This window comes from Danio rerio, chromosome 15, assembly GCF_049306965.1.
Source record: "Danio rerio strain Tuebingen ecotype United States chromosome 15, GRCz12tu, whole genome shotgun sequence".
NCBI lineage: Eukaryota > Metazoa > Chordata > Actinopteri > Cypriniformes > Danionidae > Danio > Danio rerio.
The window spans coordinates 34970463-34990362 of NC_133190.1; the positions used below are offsets into that span (position 1 = coordinate 34970463).

Genomic DNA, 19900 nt, shown 5'->3' on the forward strand with positions numbered 1-19900 from the left:
CATAAGAATAGGACGTGTGTTTGGATATAACTCAGTTTTTTGACCACACTTCGTTATTATTGTTCATTTATTCATTTGCTGGAAATTAAACCTGAATTTAGAAATAGTTTTGAAACAAATCTTTGTGCTTAACAAGCTAAATTAAATGTGTAGGCTAATGGATGTCTTCAGCGTTGCTTTATTCAAGAAAGTAAAGGTATAAAGAGTAAAAGTAAAGTAAATAGAAAGTAAAGAGGCCGAATGGAGGAGGCTCATTCTTTATTCTCTCTGCAGATAGTGGTTAACTGTTTTCTGGCTAAGCCAAAGTCCGCCATGTAAATAGCAAATGCAACATGGTGTGATGTAACTGACTTAATGCATGTTATGCTCAAAACACAACCTCATTAACTGATTAAGAGACTAAGCACAACCCTGTTAGACCATGCGCTAGGGTGCAAAGCATATTTTTCTGTCCTTAAAATAGCGAAAGTGGATTTTGACATGCCCTGAATGCTTTTAGACACTATAGACTTTGCGCCTAGATCATTAAAATAGAGCCCTAAATGTTATATAGTGTTTTTATGCTTGACCTTTTTTGGTACTATCATTGGTAATAATTAAAAATTCAAATATAATGATCATAAATAAACAAAAAGTTTAAAAGTTTTGTAATAACCAACACTTTAGGATTTCTCTAATAATGAGTATTTCAATAAGGGTTAATCTCTTGCACAAAACTGGTACAGGGGAAAAGATCTTTTTTAAATAAATTATTTAATAAAATAGAAGAATGTGAAAGTTTTGGGATACTTGAAGAAAAATTCTTTTGGTACCTTTGCAAAATAAAGATAGACTTTGTTGTGGTGAATTTCATAGTGATCGATGTACTTCTCTGTGCCCTTTACATTCTGCGGGGAAAAAGAAGAAGTGAAATTTAAGCAATGCTTGGAAAAGAAATACATTCATATTTTTTATCACATATTGGTAATAACGTGTTACTGCATAAAGCCAAGAAGTGACACTTTTAGATATACATTTTCTTAATTGTAACAACAATAATAATAATTGTCAAATATATATGTATTATTGTCAGTTTCTGTAGAAGAGCTGAATTATTAAATAGATAGATAAATAGTTGATGGACAGAAAAAAATGGAACAAGTTAGTTGATATGCATATAATGGAAAGATGGATGAATGGATGGAATTGTGCAGATGATGAATTGATAAACAATTAATTAATGGAATGGTATAAATGGATGAATTAATGTGGATGAAGGGTGAATGGTACGAATGAACAGATGAATTGATGGATGGATGGAAGGATAGAAAGACGCATATGAAAGAAGTATTGATAAATTATGGACTGATAGTATGGCACAGATGAAGAGGTGAATTGACAAATAGAAAAGGTATAGATGGTTGGAATGCTATTGATGGATGGAATTGTATGGATAAGCAGATGCATAAATGGTATGATATGGATGAATGATAAAATGATATAGATGAATAGACAGATGGATTAATGGATCATAGATGGATGGATAGGACAGTACAGATAAATGGATGGGTGTATTTATGTGGACAGTTAGATAGATAGATAGATAGATAGATAGATAGATAGATAGATAGATAGATAGATAGATAGATAGATAGATAGATAGATAGATAGATAGATAGATAGATAGATAGATAGATAGATAGATAGATAGATAGATAGATTGATACAATAGAATGCATGAAAGGATCAATGGATAGGTGGATGGATTGATGGATAGATGTAATGATACGGATGAACAGATGGATGAATGAATGGTACAATATGGATGGATGAATGATAGATAAAGAGAACAACTCGGATGAAATGATGGATGATAGAATGATACGGATGGATAAATTGTCTGGCATGGATGAATGAACAGCTGATTAATAGATCAGAGATGGATGGATAGAAAAGTACAGATGGATGAATGGGTATATTTATATGGATGAATGGATAAATAGATAGATAAAATAGAATGGATGGAAGGATTAATAGATTGATCGATGGATAGATTAATGTATAATTATAGGGGGTGGAAGGATAGAAAGAATGGTACGGATGAACAGATGAATGGATGGCCGGATGGATGAATAGATAATTAAAGGGGATGGATGGATGGATATACAGATAGAATGGTACGGATGAACAGATGGATGGATAGTGCAATATGGATGGATGAATGAATGGATAGATAAAGAGAGCAACATGGATAAAATTTTGGATGATGACAGACAGACAGACAGACAGACAGACAGAAAGACAGATAGACAGATAGACAGATAGATAGATAGATAGATAGATAGATAGATAGATAGATAGATAGATAGATAGATAGATAGATAGATAGATAGATAGATAGATAGATAGATAGATAGATAGATAATATGCACATGTTCCAGGTCTTTGCTGTTTGGTATCAGTCCACTCAGAAGAGAAATGTCCACTATGATCATGCCCTCAGAGTTCTTCTTTTTCAGGCTGAAAGAGAGATGAATTGAATAGTTGATCTCAAGTCATCGTAATTCTGCAGAACATTTACAGAACAAATCAATGTATTTTAAATCTGCATACAGTGCTGTTTTGCTGCACTCACCCCACACACACTGTGTATATGAGAGAACTCTCTTTTATCGGCTCCTCCGAGATTTGTCTTTTTCTGCGGCTGCGGAGGTCAAACCACTGCATGTTGCTCATGGGCTCATCATTTTGAGCTTCACTGGTGTCATAGCTCTCATAATAATCTTCAAGCAGATCTTGACTATTGTCGGTTTCTACAAAAGAGAATACTTATTTTATTTTTTAGCTACAGCATTTAGAACTCAAAGTCTGTAGCTACTCCCCCTTTAAAAAATTGAAATTAAAGACATTGCAATGCGCTTCATTTAACAATAGAGTGTCCTACGATGAAAGTGTCCCTTAATGTTACATACTGTACTCCAGCTCTCCCTTCACTGTGACAGTAAGGTGAAAAAGATCACAGAATGATTCATCCTTCTTCATAGTTCTGTACGTCTGCACAACCTGCAACGAGCAAAATGTCAGTCAAACTATCATGAAGCTAAGCGGGAGATCTATGCAAAATAAAAATGACACCAACTTTTTATTATAAACTGAGAATTTCAAGAGCCTATAATCTCAAAATTGCAAAACATTTAAATAAAAGTCAATTCAAAGAAGAAAAAAAAAGAACTGCAAAGTGTAAACAGAGTAATGTTTTGCAAACTCAAGACATTATGAGACATAAATCAGAATTTTCAAATGAAAACGCAGGATATTATGAGATACAGTATAAATCAGAATTTCCAAATGAAATCAGCATCGCAATATGTAAACGTAAACAAATAAACAGAACTGAGATGAATTCTGAATTGTAAGCAGTTAAGATATACAGTACTGTATGTGATGTGATATGAGTTCATATCTCCAACTTCTTGGAATTAATAAAAAAAAAAAAAAAAAAAGAGTAAAATAAATTGCTTTATTTCTTACGGCTAATGTTCCCCGTCCTGTTCCCTGAATGTTTAGGGTAACTTTCCCAACATCTCTGACCTGTGTAAACAAGTGCACATAGGTGAGACTTTTGTTGTTATCCTCTCAGGCTCAAATTAAGTTTTAGAAACAGGATAAATCTGATATTTGGGGAAAATTATCATATGGGGTAGTACAATAGAATCCTGACTTTTTTTTTAAAGAGACCTTCACAAGCAAGGCGTTCTGGGATGTTGCAGATTTGCAACATTGGCCTAGTGTGGTAAATAGACACTGACGACCGAATATGATATGAACAATAACTTTTTATATACAACTTTTCAAACAATGTAACAAATTGCTTTTCAGTGGCAGAACAACAACAAAACAATATGGGATCCAAATCCAATATCTCAAATCCTCATTGAGTAGGTCATGTTTCCAAGTCACTTTGTCATGTGGTACTCCAAGAAACAGTTTTTGTCTTTTGTGTCATCTGGTGAGCAAGTGGGGAAACTGTTTGTTGCTATTGGACAACCAAGTCCTGCAGTGGTACTTCTGAGTAAAAAAAAACTTAGAAAATATGTATCTGGAGTAATAAGGTAGTTAATTTTTAACTGTTGCAAATCAGCAACGCCTGCCTTGAAAGGGTTATGGCATACTTTAGCACACATTTAAAGACTTCAAAATCATACGACAAGTTCAGTTTTCTCTATTCTTCTGAAAAGTGTTTCACCAAATTAAAATATTCATTGTTTTTATATATACAGTTGAAGTCAGAATTATTAGCCTCCCATTGAATTTCTTTTTTAAATATTTTCCAAATTATGTTTAACGTATCAAAGAAATTTTCACAGTATGTCTAATAATATTTTTTCTTCTGGATAAAGTCTTATTTGTTTAATTTCAGCTAGAATAAAAGCAGTTTTAAATAAAAAAATTAGGTCCCACTTTATATTAAGTGTCCCTAACTACTATGTACTTATATCAAAAATTAAATACAATGTACTTACTGTGTTTATAATGTATTTGAGAACACTTGTGGTGCTTTTGAGTTGGAATAGAGGTTGGGTTATGGACAGGTTTGGTGGCATGGGTAGGTTAAGGTGTAAGGGATGGTCAATAGTATGTATTTACACAAAAAGTACATTGTAACAAACTATTAACTCCTATGTAAGTACATATTAGTTAAGGCCACTTAATATAAAGTGGGACCAAAAATTATAATAAATAAACATTTTAAGGTCAAAATTGTTAGCCTCTTTAAGCTTCTTTTTTATTTCGATAGTCTACAGAACAAACCATCTCTATACAATAACTTGCCTAATTACCCTAACCTGCCTACTTAACCTAATTAACCTAGTTAAGTCTTTAAATGTCACTTTAAGCTGTATAGAAGTGTCTTGAAAAAGATCTAGTCAAATATTATTTACGGTCACCATGACAAAGATAAATGAATTTATTCATTCATTCATTCATTTTCTTGTCGGCCTAGTCCCTTTATTAATCCGGGGTCGCCACAGCAGAATGCACCGCCAACTTATCCAGCTAGTTTTTACACAGCGGATGCCCTTCCAGCCGAAACCCATCTCTGGGAAACATCCACACACACACTCATAGACTACGGACAATTTAGTCTACCCAATTCACCTGTACCACATGTCTTTGGACTGTGGGGGAACCTGGAGGAAACCCACGAGAAGGCAGGGAGAACATGCAAACTCCACACAGAAACGCCAACTGAGCCGAGGTTCGAACCAGCAACCCAGCGACCTTCTTGCTGTGAGCCGACAGCACTACCTACCACGCCACTGCCTCGCCATAAATTAAATTAGTTATTAGAAATAAGTTATTTTAACTATTATGTTTAGAAATGTGTTGAAAAAAACTCTGTTAAACAGAAACTAGGTTAAAAACACCCCTCACAAATCTATCTTTTAAATTCAGATTTTTAATAGGAAGCTATCCAACGTTATATTTGAGCATATACTTTATAATCATCCTTTGTATGTTTGACCTTTATACTTTTATGAAGAAGCCACGTTCAAGCAGACTGTAGTCTGATGGGGAATGCAAAGACACTGTGCAAATACAGCCAGGAAAATAATTAAAAGAGCAGGATGTGTAAGTAACGTAATGGGAACAGATGTATGGAAGTCATAAGGGCGCTTGCTTTCTGTTTCATGTGCGACTCATGCTCGTGCACACCTGCACACTCAGACAGGCACCCACACATACTTCCAATGACTTCCGAAATCCTTTGACCCTCCCATGTAAACTTCAGCTAAATGTACAGTGAACAAGATAAATTGTTGAGCAATGTTTTTGCTGAATTGCCACATTTGAAGAAGGAAGGAAAGACCTTAAGTGGTCATCGGTAGAATCCCTAAAAAACCTTAGATTCCATCAATGGTAAAGAAATTACTCAACTGGCCATGGATAGGAAACAAATGGGAGAGTTGAGATACTATTAGTGGAGAAGCTAATGGAGGTGTGCTAATGTGTATATTTGGGTGTAGTGTTAAGACAAAGAAGTGCTTTTAAACTGTGTACTGTGTAGTCATGAGGGGGGTCTCTCCACACCATCACCAGTGTAAAGCATCGTCTTGGATGATGCAACGGCAGCCACAGCACAACAGTGCCACTGCGCTCACCTCACACCAGCTATTATTGCAGTAGAGCGACAGTGATACAGCCAGTTCGGTGGATGGGGATGATTGGGAGGCCATGATAGTTAAGGGCCAAAAGAGAATTTACTGCTATAACAATAACAATAAACTGCTTTGCCGAAAGCAGCGTTCTTAAACTGTTTCCAACTTCAAATTCCAGCACTTTTAAGGTGCATTTTTATGCTTTTCAAGCACCTAACAACCACTGTAAATTACGTTTATTTTTGCTGTTTTTTTTTTAATTTTTAAAAAACATTTTAAATCCATTGTGCTATTTAAACAATGAATGGCTTTAGTCATTTTCATAGCAGACTTTAACCCACTAGATGTCTTTTATTCACTTTTCGAAAAGTGTAAAGGGTGGAATAAAATTCACCACATGACCACTGATCAAATGTGCCATTATTTGTAACTTTAGGTTGTTTCTAAAACAAAATCTGTCAACGTTGTTTTCATTCAATCTAATCTAGACCTTTACATTTTTACAGATTTACAGCTGACATTAACCAATCTATTTGTGTTCAGTTCAAGAGCAGTGGGCCAATCAGAAGAGCTTTAAGGAAGGGTAGGCATTGCAGACCAGAACCTTAGTACACCCAAATATATGTTATAGAAAAATGTTAAATACAAATTTAAAGAAGAGGAAAAATCAAAAGAAGCATAAAAATGTAAAAATTTTGTTAAAATTTTGTAGGTTGTAATTTTTTTTGCAATATTTAGCTTGTATTAAATTTTATTTCTAAAAATTCTAAATATGTTTGGTGACTAAATATTATTTACTTGGACTGTTGAGCATCCCTTACACTTTAACCCAACCTTAAACCTATCCAAACCACCAAACCAGTCCTAAACCCTAGCTGTATCCCACCAGAAGTGTTCTGCAATACATTATACAAAGATTAAGTACATTGTATTTAATTTGATGCAATAGCAATGAAGGCCATCTAATATAAAGTGGGACCAAAGTTTCTTACCTTCACAGCTGAGAGAGTGAGAGCATTATTTTTGGTCAAGTGCAAATCTTTTTTTTGGCCATTTTCAAGGCACATTTCTACCCTCAGATTCAGATCGTCAACATCATTGTTCTGTATGCTGTATTTTGTCAGAGCTTCAAGGGCCAAAACTGTATCCTATTTTAAGAAAAGAAAAAAATACAAAAAATATACAATTTAACATCTAACTTTTTTTTAAAGTAGTGCAGTTAACCCATTTTTTTTATCCGGATCACAATAACTTCTCAACCCACCTGTGTGGAGCGGAAGCCTCCACCGTGTCTGCGCTGCTCTGTCAGCCAGTTTGCAATGAGTTTAGACTTGCTCTTGTCACCCACAATGAGTGTAGTGAGCAGAGCATATGCTGTGGTCTCCACTGATCGAGCATCAGCTTTATCTTTTGGTTCACCTCTGCCACCCTTGGCTTTCCAAAAACACATTTCTACATGAAACAGAAAATATGATAACTGAGCTAAATCGCTCACATGCAGTCTTCTTTAATTCAAGTTTCACCAATTAAAGTCACTGATTTCAACTAAAGCACAGCGAACACTTCTTTTTTTTTTTTTTTTTGGAAGATCTAGCAATGGAAATGTACAATGTTGAAAGCAAAATTATTAGCCGTCCTGAATTATTAGCCACCTGTATATTTTTTTCTCCAATTTCTTTTTAATGAAAACTATTTTTTCTCAACACATTTTTAAACATAATAGTTTTAATAACTAATTTCTAATAACTGATTTCTTTTATCTTTGCCATGATGACATCACATGTGTTACTATTTAATATTTTTACTAGAAGACACCAAAATTGAGCAGAAAGGTGCAATTTGAAGGCTAAACTAGGTTAATTAGGCAAGTCATTGCAAAACAGTTTGTTCTGTAGACAATCAAAATAACAAAATTGCTTAAGGGAGCTAATAATATTGATCTTAAATTTTTATCAAACAAAATAAAACAAATAGAACTTTCTCCAGAAGAAAAAACATATATAGCAAATACTCTAAAAAGAATTCCTTGCTTTAATCCATGCAAGAGGGCTAATAATATTGAATTCAACTCTATTTATCCCGTGATTTCTTGCACCATGAACTCTACAGAAGACACACACACACTGCTGCTAAACCAGGCTGTCAGTTTACCTTTTTTATGCTTGGCCCTCCTCTTTACACACACATTCCATAAATCTGACAAAAATCAGTAACTAAATTAAATTGACAACTGCAATTACACAAACTCTACACTGAGTTCAGAACTTCACTAAACAATTAGTAGTTAATGACTTGTTTAGAGATGTGACTCTGTTCTGTATATGCTCAGTAATAACAAACCGAGCAGAGCAACACATTACAGAAAAAGAGGTGCTCATTTGTGCTGCCAGATCTGGCTAGAAAAAAAATCTGTAAATAATCAAAAATAAACAGAAATATTTGGCATTAAAAATAAAACAAAACATCACTACATTTATCATAAACCATTCTTATAACTCCTCATATCTAGCAATCATATCTATCAACATTCCTAATGATGCTTATAATAGATGTACATGGCAACATTTTAGGATCAAAGTTTTTGAAGCTGCTTTTCAACAAATACAAAAATCTGCAAATGACTGAACTGTGTGTGTACAGAATAATTGGTACTAAAAGGTGAAATTACCAAAATAAGCAGCAGTGTATACATACAGTTAAAGTGAAAATTATTGACCCCTTGAATTATTAGCCCTCCTGTTTATTTTTTCCCTAATTTTTGTTTAACAGAAAGAAGATTTTTTCAGCACATTTCTAAGCATAATAATTTTCATAACTCATTTCTAGTAAAGGTTAAATGTTTAACTAGGTTAATTAGGTTAATTAGGTAGGTTAATTAGGCAAGTGTCTGTATAAAGATGGTTTTTTCTGTAGACTATCGAAAAATATATAGCTTAAAGGGGCTAATAATTTAGACCTTAAAATGGCTTTTAAAAAATTGAAAACTGCTTTTATTCTAGCTGAAATAAAACAAATAAGACTTTCTCCAGAAGAAAAAATATTATCAGACATACTGTAAAAATTTCCTGGATCTGTTAAACATAATTTGGGAAATATGTAAAAAAGAAAAAAGAAAACTAACAGGGAGTTTGATCATTCTGATTTCAACTGTAGCTATTATGGCTATTATGGCTATTATCATATGTTAGTAGATAATGTTGTAAGAAGAAATATGCAAGATGTAAAGAAAAGATGCTGGTAATATTTTAATACTGACTGTCATCACAGTTAGCAATGTCTTGTAGCTTTTGTTGCGCTTTCCGAGCTTCTGCACTTCGATGATCATGCAAGGAAAAGGAATAAGCTGTGACAGCAAGTGAATAGGGACTCCTCACAGCATCCAGCTGCGCTTCTAGGTAGGACTTTGCTTTATCCATAGCTACTCTCTGGAAATAAACAAAGCTTTGTACATACATTATCTGTTTGTTCAGTAGTCAATAATTAGCAACACACTCTCTCTGTACTGTCGCTATTTGTTACCAGTTCCGTATCACTTCCCAGATCGTAAACTTTCAAAGCATGGTGCATTGATATAAGCACAAAGGCAGTGAGGGGAACGTCATCTGTTGCTTGTTCTACTCCTCCCTGAAGACAAATATATATGTATATATATATATTTTTTATCAGTAGATGGAGCCAATCAATGTTGATAAATAAAATAATAACAAAATATATTTCTTCAGCTGTACCTTCATTCCTTGGTCAAACAGGCGATTGGGATCATCCCATGCACCATTGCTCTTCTGTTTGGAAATGAGATAAGACATAGCCTCCTGAATATATAATTTGTTCACATTGACAATGTCCTGAGAACCCGTCAGCTCTTTGGCAATAAATGCAGTAAGCCTAGGAAAAGGTTGGATAGAAGTAATACATATTATATATGTATTTAAACAACTGTGAATGTTTTTGAATAGTTTTTTTTTTTTTTTGCACAAATAAGGCCTTTCAATTGCTAGAGTCATGCAGTATGTTCATGCCAGAGGACTTAAAGACATACCAAATACTGCTAGGAGTTCTTAGGAAAGCTCCATAAGAGCCATCGTCTTTCTTGTGTGTGAGGACTGTGTTGTAACCTGGTAAATAAGAAGTTGTTACTTGAAATTAAGATATCGATGATATTTTAATATTCTATCATTTGTTAGACATATGAAGAACCTTTGGTATAATAGCGGGCATAAAAAATGTCAGTTTGACACTTTTATGAGGTGGGAATTAATCAAAACTGATACACTTTTTTATTTTACAGAAGATTTCCACTTTTACAAAGTTGCAATAATGTTTCACACTATTACTGTTTTTTAATCAAACAAACGAAGCTTTGTTGACATTTTTTAAAAGCTAACCCAAAACTTTTATTTGATAAATATGACATTTTGCATAATCGCTAATGGATTAAAACAGCTTTCAATCTATCATTCGTTTTATGTTAAACAAACAACTAAAACATTTACTATTAGCACTTTTTTGCAGTGACCTTGTTACATACAGTAGTTTCCATGTACTTAAGTAATATTTAGATGCAACTAAACATAACGCTTATCAACACGGTTGCCAAATTAATTTTCCCACTGAATTGAGCTACTAAACATTTGCATAGTTTGTTGTTTTTATTCTGCAGGTTAAAGATTTGACATTATATGAATTAAATTTACATTGTCGTTGGAAATATTTGACTCATTTCCATGGGACCAGATGACTCTCCTGGATTCTTGCTACTTATTCTTTCGTGTAAAGGGTGCCTTCATTGAAACCTTATTGGCCTGAGACTTCTGGTCTCATTCGCTTCCATTGATTTTAGGCATTTTGTATTTTGTTATTACATTATTTTTATGTGTTGTCATGAACACAATTGTTTGTAAAGCAAGTAGATCTTTTCCTGTCACTTATTATTTCTAGTCATATCCACATATACAGAATAAGGTCAATCCGTAGTCTATTAAAAATGTCTGTCAGTTTATAATCTATTAATCTTCAATTTCAGATTTATAATATATATTTTTAATTAAAAATTTTACAAATTTAGGGTTAACTTCTGCCGGAGTAGCTCAATGAACAAAAACACTATGCCTGCCGTTCTGTCAATATAAAGGTTAATATGATTTTTATGATAATAAAATATTTAGAAATACCAATATACATATATAGACAAACCGTTTATAATGCACAGTGACCTAAAAAAAAATTAACATTTTGAATGGGTGGTGATATTTTGATATTGTTGCGAATAACCTGGCAACCTGCTCATCACCCCAACTATATTTTAAGTATGTTGTTAATTAATGTTGTCAACACTTAAATGTATATTTAAACTATAACGTTGCCACTGTAAATTAAAGTATAACCCATTTATTTTCATTCATGCATTTTCTTTGCAGCTTAGTACTTTTATTAATCAGGGGTCGCCACAACGGAATGAACCGTCAACTTATCCAGCATATGTTTTACAAAGTGAATGCCCTTCCAGCTGCAACCATTCAATGGGAAACACCCATACACTCCCATTCACACACATACACTACGGACAATTTAGCTTACCCAACTTATCTATAGCACATGTTTTTTTGGATCTGTGGGGGAAACTGGAGCACCCGGAGGAAACCCACGCAAACACAGAGAGAACATGCAAACTCCACAAAGAAATGCCAACTGACCCAGTCAGGGCTCGAACCAGCGACCTTCTTGCTGTAAGGGGACACCCATTTAATTAATGTTTTATAATTTACAGATATGTATACACACCGGTTTGGATCATGGATCGGGCCTCATCTCTGCGTTCAGCTTTCAGAGATAACCACTGGTTGGTGGCATCCAGATACCTCATGGCATGAATAGCGGGAGACATCTTCACCATAGTCTGTTCTGCACAGCCAGTGGGCAGCTGGATCAGTTTATCAATACCCTCCAGGTTTAAACAGTTGTCTATTGACTCGCCCATCACTCCACCTGAAACAGAGACAGCACTGACTGTATCTAAACTATCTACTAATCCATCCATTTATCTACAGTACCAACTAACCTTTAAAACCTAAAGAGGTTTCTGAGTCTGAACCAGCAGGGACCTCATCAACAGGGGATGAAATGTTAAACTCTATTTTTTTCACTGTTAATTAAAAAAAGTGTATTAGAATGGAAGGAAAGCATAATAACAGATACTGCTTATATATTTGATTCTTACAATTTGGGTCAATGTTGAACTCCCTGTCGATAGAGGTTAATTCACCTTCCCCCTAAATATAGAAGATAACAAAGAGAGCTTTTTCAACAGTGAATTTATTAAAGGAAATCATAAGCATTAAAGAAATATCTTCTGTTTCTCTTTATTGTGGACTGATTCATTGTGCAATCGTGTTACAGTTTTCTTTTTATAGAATTGCTTTAAATCATTAATAAATAGTTTTTCAAAACTTATCACATAATCAGTGAGTGGGTGAAATTGAAACATTTTTCAAGAGTTCACACTTAGGGTGCTTTCACACCTACACTTTTGTTTCGGAACGCATCTCGTTTGCCCAGTTAGCGCGGTTCGTTTGGCATATGTGAACAGGGCAATCGCGCTCTGTTCCGCACCAAAGCAATTGCTCCGAGATCACTTGAATGAGGTGGTCTCGGCTCGATTGAAACGAACTGTGGAGCGGTTCGATTGCAGTGAGAAAGCGATCCGATCCGAGCGCGGTTATATCACAGTGTTTTATGGATATGTAATAGGCTTACGGCTATATGAAGAGAGTTATGAGTATGGCGGGAAGTTTCGCGAGTCTCCGGATGCCCGCAAACAAGTGATGATCTCCCGGTAATCTCGCGTCTCCCTCCCGGTACTCAAATAGGCATCGTCGCGCACCCTTCTCATCCCTCCCCACCGCATCTCTCCTCAGACAAGTCGCGCGCGCACGCACCCTGTCAATCACCACCAAACCACCACCAAACCACCACCTCTCCTGACAGCTGAGCGGGATGCTGCAAAATAAACCCTGACACTCTGACCAATGTGAGGAGAGTTTACTCGCACATGACTTGTTTTAGCTCTTTTGGTCCGATTAGAAACTTTGCAGTGTGAAAGCGAACCGCTCCAAGAGCAAAAGCAACAATATAACAATAATCTAGTAATAAAAATAGTTTCGAAACAACTGAATCGATTCACAGGTGTGAAAGCACCCTAAGATAATGATTGATTATAAAGCTTGTTTGGCATGCTGTCCCGGGAGAGAGCCCTGAGCTCATAAGATCCTTGAGCCCGGGGTTCCCTCCCGTTTGCATAGCGAGAGGTGAGTTTGATCTAACGTAGATCTCAAGAACTCCCCTGCTGTAGTAGCAAGTGAACAGATAGTGATTGGTCTTAAGAGATAACTACTTACTAGGAGCATATCTATGGTGCTGGTTTGGATTAGTGCAAATACACGCTCTGTGTCAGCCTTTTTAATTTAATAAATTTGTATTTTTGGAGCCTTGGTGTTGCCGCCTTTGATTGACATTTATTTGCACCTTTTGCGGTTTTGGCTGAGCACCCAATTTAGAGAGACATGCGTGCTTTTGTACATTTTTTTCGCTGGTTTAGTTTAGTCAATTAACTTAAATTGCATATTTCTGGATGGTGGGAGGAAACCGGGGAACCCGGGGGAAACCTAGGTGAGCACAGGGAGAACATGTAAACTCTGCACAGAAACGTCTGGCTTGGTAAAGACTAGAACCAGTGATGTTCTTGCTGTGAGGCAACAGTGCTAACCACTGGGCCACCACGCCACCCATCTAGGAAAGGACGAGGAGTAGGGGTGGAAGGAGGATTCTTCAAAACGAAGATGGCTGTTAAATGGAACTTAAGGTATTTATAATGGTTTAGGAATCGTCTGATAAATCCTAAATTGAATAATGCGGGACTGGCTGCAAGCAATCATAAGCATGTGACCCTCTCAAAATTATTTTATAAATAAACTTCACAAAGTGGAATAAAATGTAGATTATTTTTCCTTCCCTTGCCACAAAATTTAACAAATGATTTCTCATTTCAAATGACAAAGTTACCAACAAAATCCACCAAAACTCTTTGTCCCTACAAGGAAAATAGCAGCTAGCACTTTAAACTACTTTCATAACTGTTAAACTTCAGTCTCAAAACCAATCATAAAACGAAAATGAATAAGGCAGCAATTTCTACAGAAACCCCTGTAGATACAGAAATGGTCATACAGTAGCATTTGTAAAATATATTAATATCTAAAAAATGAACATACTTTACCTCCACACGAAGTTTCTTTTCGACTCGATCATGGATGATTTCGGAAGCATAAGCTAGAACATCAATGTGGAGGTTCCCAATAATAAGGGGCACCACAGTGAAATACACGGTCACTGCTGAGTTACCAGAAACTGTGACCTCCTCCTTCACATCATTACCTCCAGCAGTGCACAAACCCTCCACCTTATTCAGCTTCACTATTACCTACAAACACACACCATACAGCATCCTCAGCACTTACACTCAAACTATATTTCTACATTTCATTTTTATCTAACATGCAAAGGCAATATTTTTCAAAGGCAGTTTGCAAGAAAAGCACCCGGAAGCTTACCTTTAAACTCTCCTGCTTGTAATTGTACACAACAGCTTTAACCTGAAGCTGTTCGTTTCTCTTCACAGAATAAGGAAGGTTGACGGACAAAAAGAAATCCTTGAAGACTGTCAAGGGCTTTGGCTCAGCAATGCAAAATCCTGAAAAACAACAACATTTATGACCCTGGATGACAAAACCAGTCTTATGTTGCACTGAAAGGCAACTGCCAGAAAAACATTGTATTGTATAATGAATCAAAATGATTGAGTATTAAAAAAAAGATCATTTTCAAAACTCAAATTCAGAACTCATATTTTAATTAATGTGCATAGCTAAGCACTTCATTTGGGCAACTTCAAATTGATTTTCTCAATTTAAAAATAATAATAATTTTATTATATAATTCTATTTTTCATTCTTATATTCTAGATTTTCATGTTGCTGTATCTTTGCTAAGTAAACTAATTTATTCAACTTTCAGATGGTGTATATCCATAAACATTTAATCAAAATATCAATAATACAGAATAAAGGTGCAAATATTGAGTTATTGCTGGGTTTCTGCAGGTTTTACCTTGACAAGTGTAAGATCTTTTAAAGGCTATTACTTTTGAAATTTAGGATCTATATCTTACTTTTTTTTTTCTTTGGAACTTCAACACCACATAATAAACAAGCACAGTTTGAGCTATTGGGAAAGACCTGTTTAAAAAATGTAATACCTTGAGCACATTACTAAGTAGAAGTCTTTTTAAGATTTTACTTTTAAGCTCTAAAAAAAACAAAAAACAAACAATCTCTTTGTAAAAAAGCCAGTGAAAATCCTGTATTGTAAACCTTTAGTGGGAGAAATGCCAACAGCCTGGACTTCCCAAGTGGTAATGGAATCAGGGGCAACCACTTCATGCCTGAAAGTTTATAAAAGGAAAAAATATATTTGTTTCATTCATCAGTATTAAACATTAATAATATCTGATTTTCTGATTAGCAGGTGACCTGATTAAGCCTTTGTTATCTGATTCAATGACTGTCCACATCCACGACTGTGGGAAATAGTTACGGATGTAGATCAAATCCTCATTAATCACAATTTCATCAAATGAGTCACCAACAACTGCAGTAATAAAAAGACAAAGAGGAGAGTTAGAAAGTTCAGCTTTTAAAAGTGGCAATGGCAGGCAGAGTAACTTCAAACTCACACCTCTAGTCTAAACACAAAAATAATAATTTACATTTTTTACACATTTTCAACTGTTATATTTATTTAGTTTAATAGACAATTTTAACAATACAAATAGTATTGTATTGTATAGTATACAAATAGTGATAGTGTACTTATGCCTGTCACATTTAAATTATATACTTTACTCAGCTATAATATTTAAATCTTAGTGCATACAATTGCGCAATTTTTTTGTTTAAATTATGTAATGAATTGAAAATGAATATTAAATATCTCAATATTAAACGAGAAACTCTAACAAATTTTTGTTAATTTAGAATGTATTATAATAATGACAATAATGTAATGTTAATACAATATGTTTTCATTATTTACGATAATGAATTATAAACACACACGCACACACGCACACACACACACACACACACACACACACACACACACACACATATATATATATATATATATATATAGTCTATTCTTATTATTACTTACTAATCTTATTATTATTATTATTATTAATATTATTATTATTAGTAGTAGTAGTAGTAGTATAATTGTTAGTATTGTTAAACTAAACCAGACTTCCAAATCTTCCACTAAAACTTCACTGTATGATAACATATATATTTTTTACATGTTTATTTAAATAGTGTATAAACGTAATTTATGTCATGCTATCATTAATTTTGCATAAATGCATCACCATCATCATAATAATAATCAAAAAAATACTTATTATTATTATTAAAATCATACACTCAACTAGGTTCAATGCTCACTTTCATGTTATTTGTCTGGTTTTGTTTAAAAGAACAGCTTGAAAGCCCTGTACAATTGTGTAATCAATGTGGCTTTAATCCAAGAAAACCCTTCCAAGAAGTTGTGCAACACAAACTGTACCTCTTCCAAGGCTGGTTTTTCTCTTCTCAAACTTCTCCCTTTTCCTCCTCTCATCTGCAGCTTCGCAGCACTCTTTAAAAGCCTTACGGCAACTCTCCGATTCTTTTACTCTTTTAAGACGGTCAACACAGGATGTTTGCATTTTGCTGGGCCTTACACCATCCAAACAGCATTTCCTGTCTTGATTCTTAAAGCTGTTAACTGGGATAAGGACATATTAATTGACACTTAATTAAAAGACATTATTAAATACATAATTATGAAGAGACTTTTTAATACTGTTACTGCATCTTACCGACTGCATTGTATTTAGCAACATAGTCCGGTGCTCTCCTGACACGATTGGTAGTTTTTTTGTTACACTTATGCTCTGAAAAGAAATAAAAACTTCTTTACACTCTTTCATGGTTTTTTAGTAACAATAACTAAGACATGTTATCATCAAAAGTCATGAGAACAAATGTAGAATAATAAAAGCTTAACTGTTTGTTCATCACACATAGGTTCAATGTTCTCTTTTCGCTTCAACAGCACTTAGTCTTACTCTGCTTCATACTACTATATTTACAAATTCTAAATACTTGATTTCGTGATGTATTGTAGGATGTAATGAAGTCCACAAAGCTCATGATACCACACACCTTTGTTTTTTGCAAACATGCAACCTCTAGTGGTGAAAATGACACATTGTGCCTTTAGATCAGTTAATTTGAATTAACTAATTAGTTAATTTAAGTTTTAATGACCTAAGTGAATTGGATTCATCTTAAAATGTATGTTCTTTGAATAAGATTTTTCTTTTACAGAGTAGTCATAGGCATTTTACCTAGTGCTGTAGGGGTTTTAAGAGCACAGTTACAAATGAAAGTCAGCCCGGCTCTCTGCAGAACAGCACTAGAATCCTCTCCTCCTCCAACAGAGCAGGCCAGGTCATACGAGTTCATATAATCAAACATCTGTGTGCAAAACAAATCCCCCCCATCATGAGAACCAATACTAAAGAGGTACAGTACATGCAGTACTTTTAAAGGGGACCTATTATGAAAAAAATCACATTTATAAAGGGTATAAACACAGTTTTGTGGCAACAGTATGTGAATATAGCTAACCTCTGTTGGTATCCCACTTTATAAAAACACTTCATAAAAACAGTCAATAGTTTGCAGAAACACTTTGAGTATAAACAGTCCCGAGTTAGAAGCAGCTATATGCCATTAGTTTTCACACCGTTGTTTTTTTTTTTTTTTTCCAATGAGCTGCTACGCATATTTTCATTAAATATTTTGATAATAAATTGATCTTTTACCTTTCTGTCTCCAGGATTGCAATATAATTTTCAAAATGATCTATACTAAACTATTAAAATATGTAAAAAAAGAATAGGCTGACCATTTTATTTTGAAAAGATTGGTGAGAGCACAATCTCAATTGATAAAAAAACTGCTCAAATTGGATCTAAGCGTATAAGGGGCGGTTTTGAAGAGTTATAAAAAGGTATTTTGTGGGGTACAGAAACGTCACATTGTAGGGACATCAGACACTTATTTCACATCTTGGAAAAAGGAGCATAAAAGGTCCACTGTAAGATTGCACTAGCATAGCACACTAGATATTCACAAAATGACTCATTTGCGCACAGATGTGTTACCTTTTGAAGGCTTAGTTTGTTTTTGTTGAGAATATAAACTGCAGAGTCCACCGCCACAAGAGCCACTTTGGTCTTTGGATTCGTCTCGACTGTCACCTCAAACTGTGTTGCAGGTTTTATCTCAGCCAGCGGATTAATTTCTATCTGCAAGCAAAACGATATCTTTCATTCGAATGGTGACACATTGTAAAATGATCTACACTCAATTCACCCTTTGGATTTACCAAACCAGTTGTTATTTTTTATCATAATCAGATGTGCACAGAACAAAAAGCAGTAATTACATAAAATATAGTGTAATACTGTATTTGGTATTTACAGTAGTAAACTGAAAATATTGTGTACTGGCCCTGTAAATGCAGAGTACGGGGCTGGCAACCCAGCTGCCAGTACTTAACTGTAACTTTACAACAAAAAGTTTTATAATTTATATTAAGTTATCAAAGTCAAAGTCAAAGTCAGCTTTATTGTCAATTCAGCCACATGTACAAAACATATAGAGAATCGAAATTGCGTTACTCTCAGACCCAAGGTGCTTAACATTAATATAATATATATATATATATATATATATATATATAAAAAATAGTAGAGTTTAAGAAAAAGAAAATTTACAGTATATACATTGCACATAAATGTGGTCTAAAAAATATACATATGTAATAAAAATTGTAAATACAGTGACATTAAGGGCATATAGCAAATGAGTGCAAAGTAAACCAGAGTTGTGCAGATAAAAAACAGTATAGTGCAAAAAGAACTTGTAAACATGATTTCAAGTATGTGATCATTTTCTACATTCTAAAATTAATACCTTGGCCTACCTTTTTTCATTTTAAATCTATCCAAATGATAAGTAAATAATAATGATAATGACAATTTAACTTATCTTTACCTTGCCTTTGCAGACATCTTTCACATCGACCCACACAGAGTCAGCCACTACACTTTCTTTTGATGCGGAGCCTGTAAAATAGTAGGCCACGAGACGAAAAGAAGGCACCATATCCACGTTAACTTTCACATTGACAGTTGTGAATGCAGTTCTTGGCACCCGCCCCATCTGCACAATTTGCCCCTTACTCCAAACCTGTTTATTTTAAAACAATGAAAGACATTAGACTAAAAACTATAGCGACACATTCCTCATTGTTAAAAAAACAAACAAACAATCATTCTATGGTACATACCATAAAATAAAAGAAAGTCGGTTTGGCTGCACCCTCAGGGGTGATGTCCCGCAATCTGGCTTTCAAGTCCTCACCAGCTTGTAAGAACTGTTTCTCTACTTCCAAACTCAGATAGCTCTGTTCTTCAGCTGTTATTGCACTGGCAGTCATCTTATTATCACTACGAATTACGACTTGGTCTCCACCTTCAGCAAATACCTGCGAAAATATTAGTTAGAAAAGCTGACAGCTTCGATCTTTAATACCGA

At 34.5% G+C, this 19900-nt stretch overlaps 1 protein-coding gene across 2 annotated transcripts in view; it reads right to left on the minus strand.

Moving 5' to 3' along the window:
- c4 (complement component 4) overlaps positions 1-19900 on the minus strand; it is a 33388-nt gene that overhangs the window by 8705 nt on the left and 4783 nt on the right. Inside the window, exons 12-35 of one of the 2 annotated variants that reach the window (XM_005157372.6) lie at positions 19653-19850; positions 19358-19552; positions 18463-18606; positions 17641-17770; positions 17110-17184; positions 16815-17015; positions 15725-15842; positions 15566-15636; positions 14747-14886; positions 14413-14616; positions 12358-12409; positions 12199-12282; positions 11922-12125; positions 10180-10255; positions 9869-10025; positions 9660-9764; positions 9397-9565; positions 7405-7592; positions 7133-7288; positions 3511-3570; positions 2952-3042; positions 2615-2792; positions 2412-2499; positions 813-887 (exon numbers count right to left, since the gene is read on the minus strand). In XM_005157372.6, coding sequence (XP_005157429.1) covers positions 813-887; positions 2412-2499; positions 2615-2792; positions 2952-3042; positions 3511-3570; positions 7133-7288; positions 7405-7592; positions 9397-9565; positions 9660-9764; positions 9869-10025; positions 10180-10255; positions 11922-12125; positions 12199-12282; positions 12358-12409; positions 14413-14616; positions 14747-14886; positions 15566-15636; positions 15725-15842; positions 16815-17015; positions 17110-17184; positions 17641-17770; positions 18463-18606; positions 19358-19552; positions 19653-19850 — 3159 coding nt within the window. The remainder of the gene's footprint in view (positions 1-812; positions 888-2411; positions 2500-2614; positions 2793-2951; positions 3043-3510; positions 3571-7132; positions 7289-7404; positions 7593-9396; positions 9566-9659; positions 9765-9868; positions 10026-10179; positions 10256-11921; positions 12126-12198; positions 12283-12357; positions 12410-14412; positions 14617-14746; positions 14887-15565; positions 15637-15724; positions 15843-16814; positions 17016-17109; positions 17185-17640; positions 17771-18462; positions 18607-19357; positions 19553-19652; positions 19851-19900) is intronic. The other variant, XM_021466464.3, reaches the window with a different exon arrangement.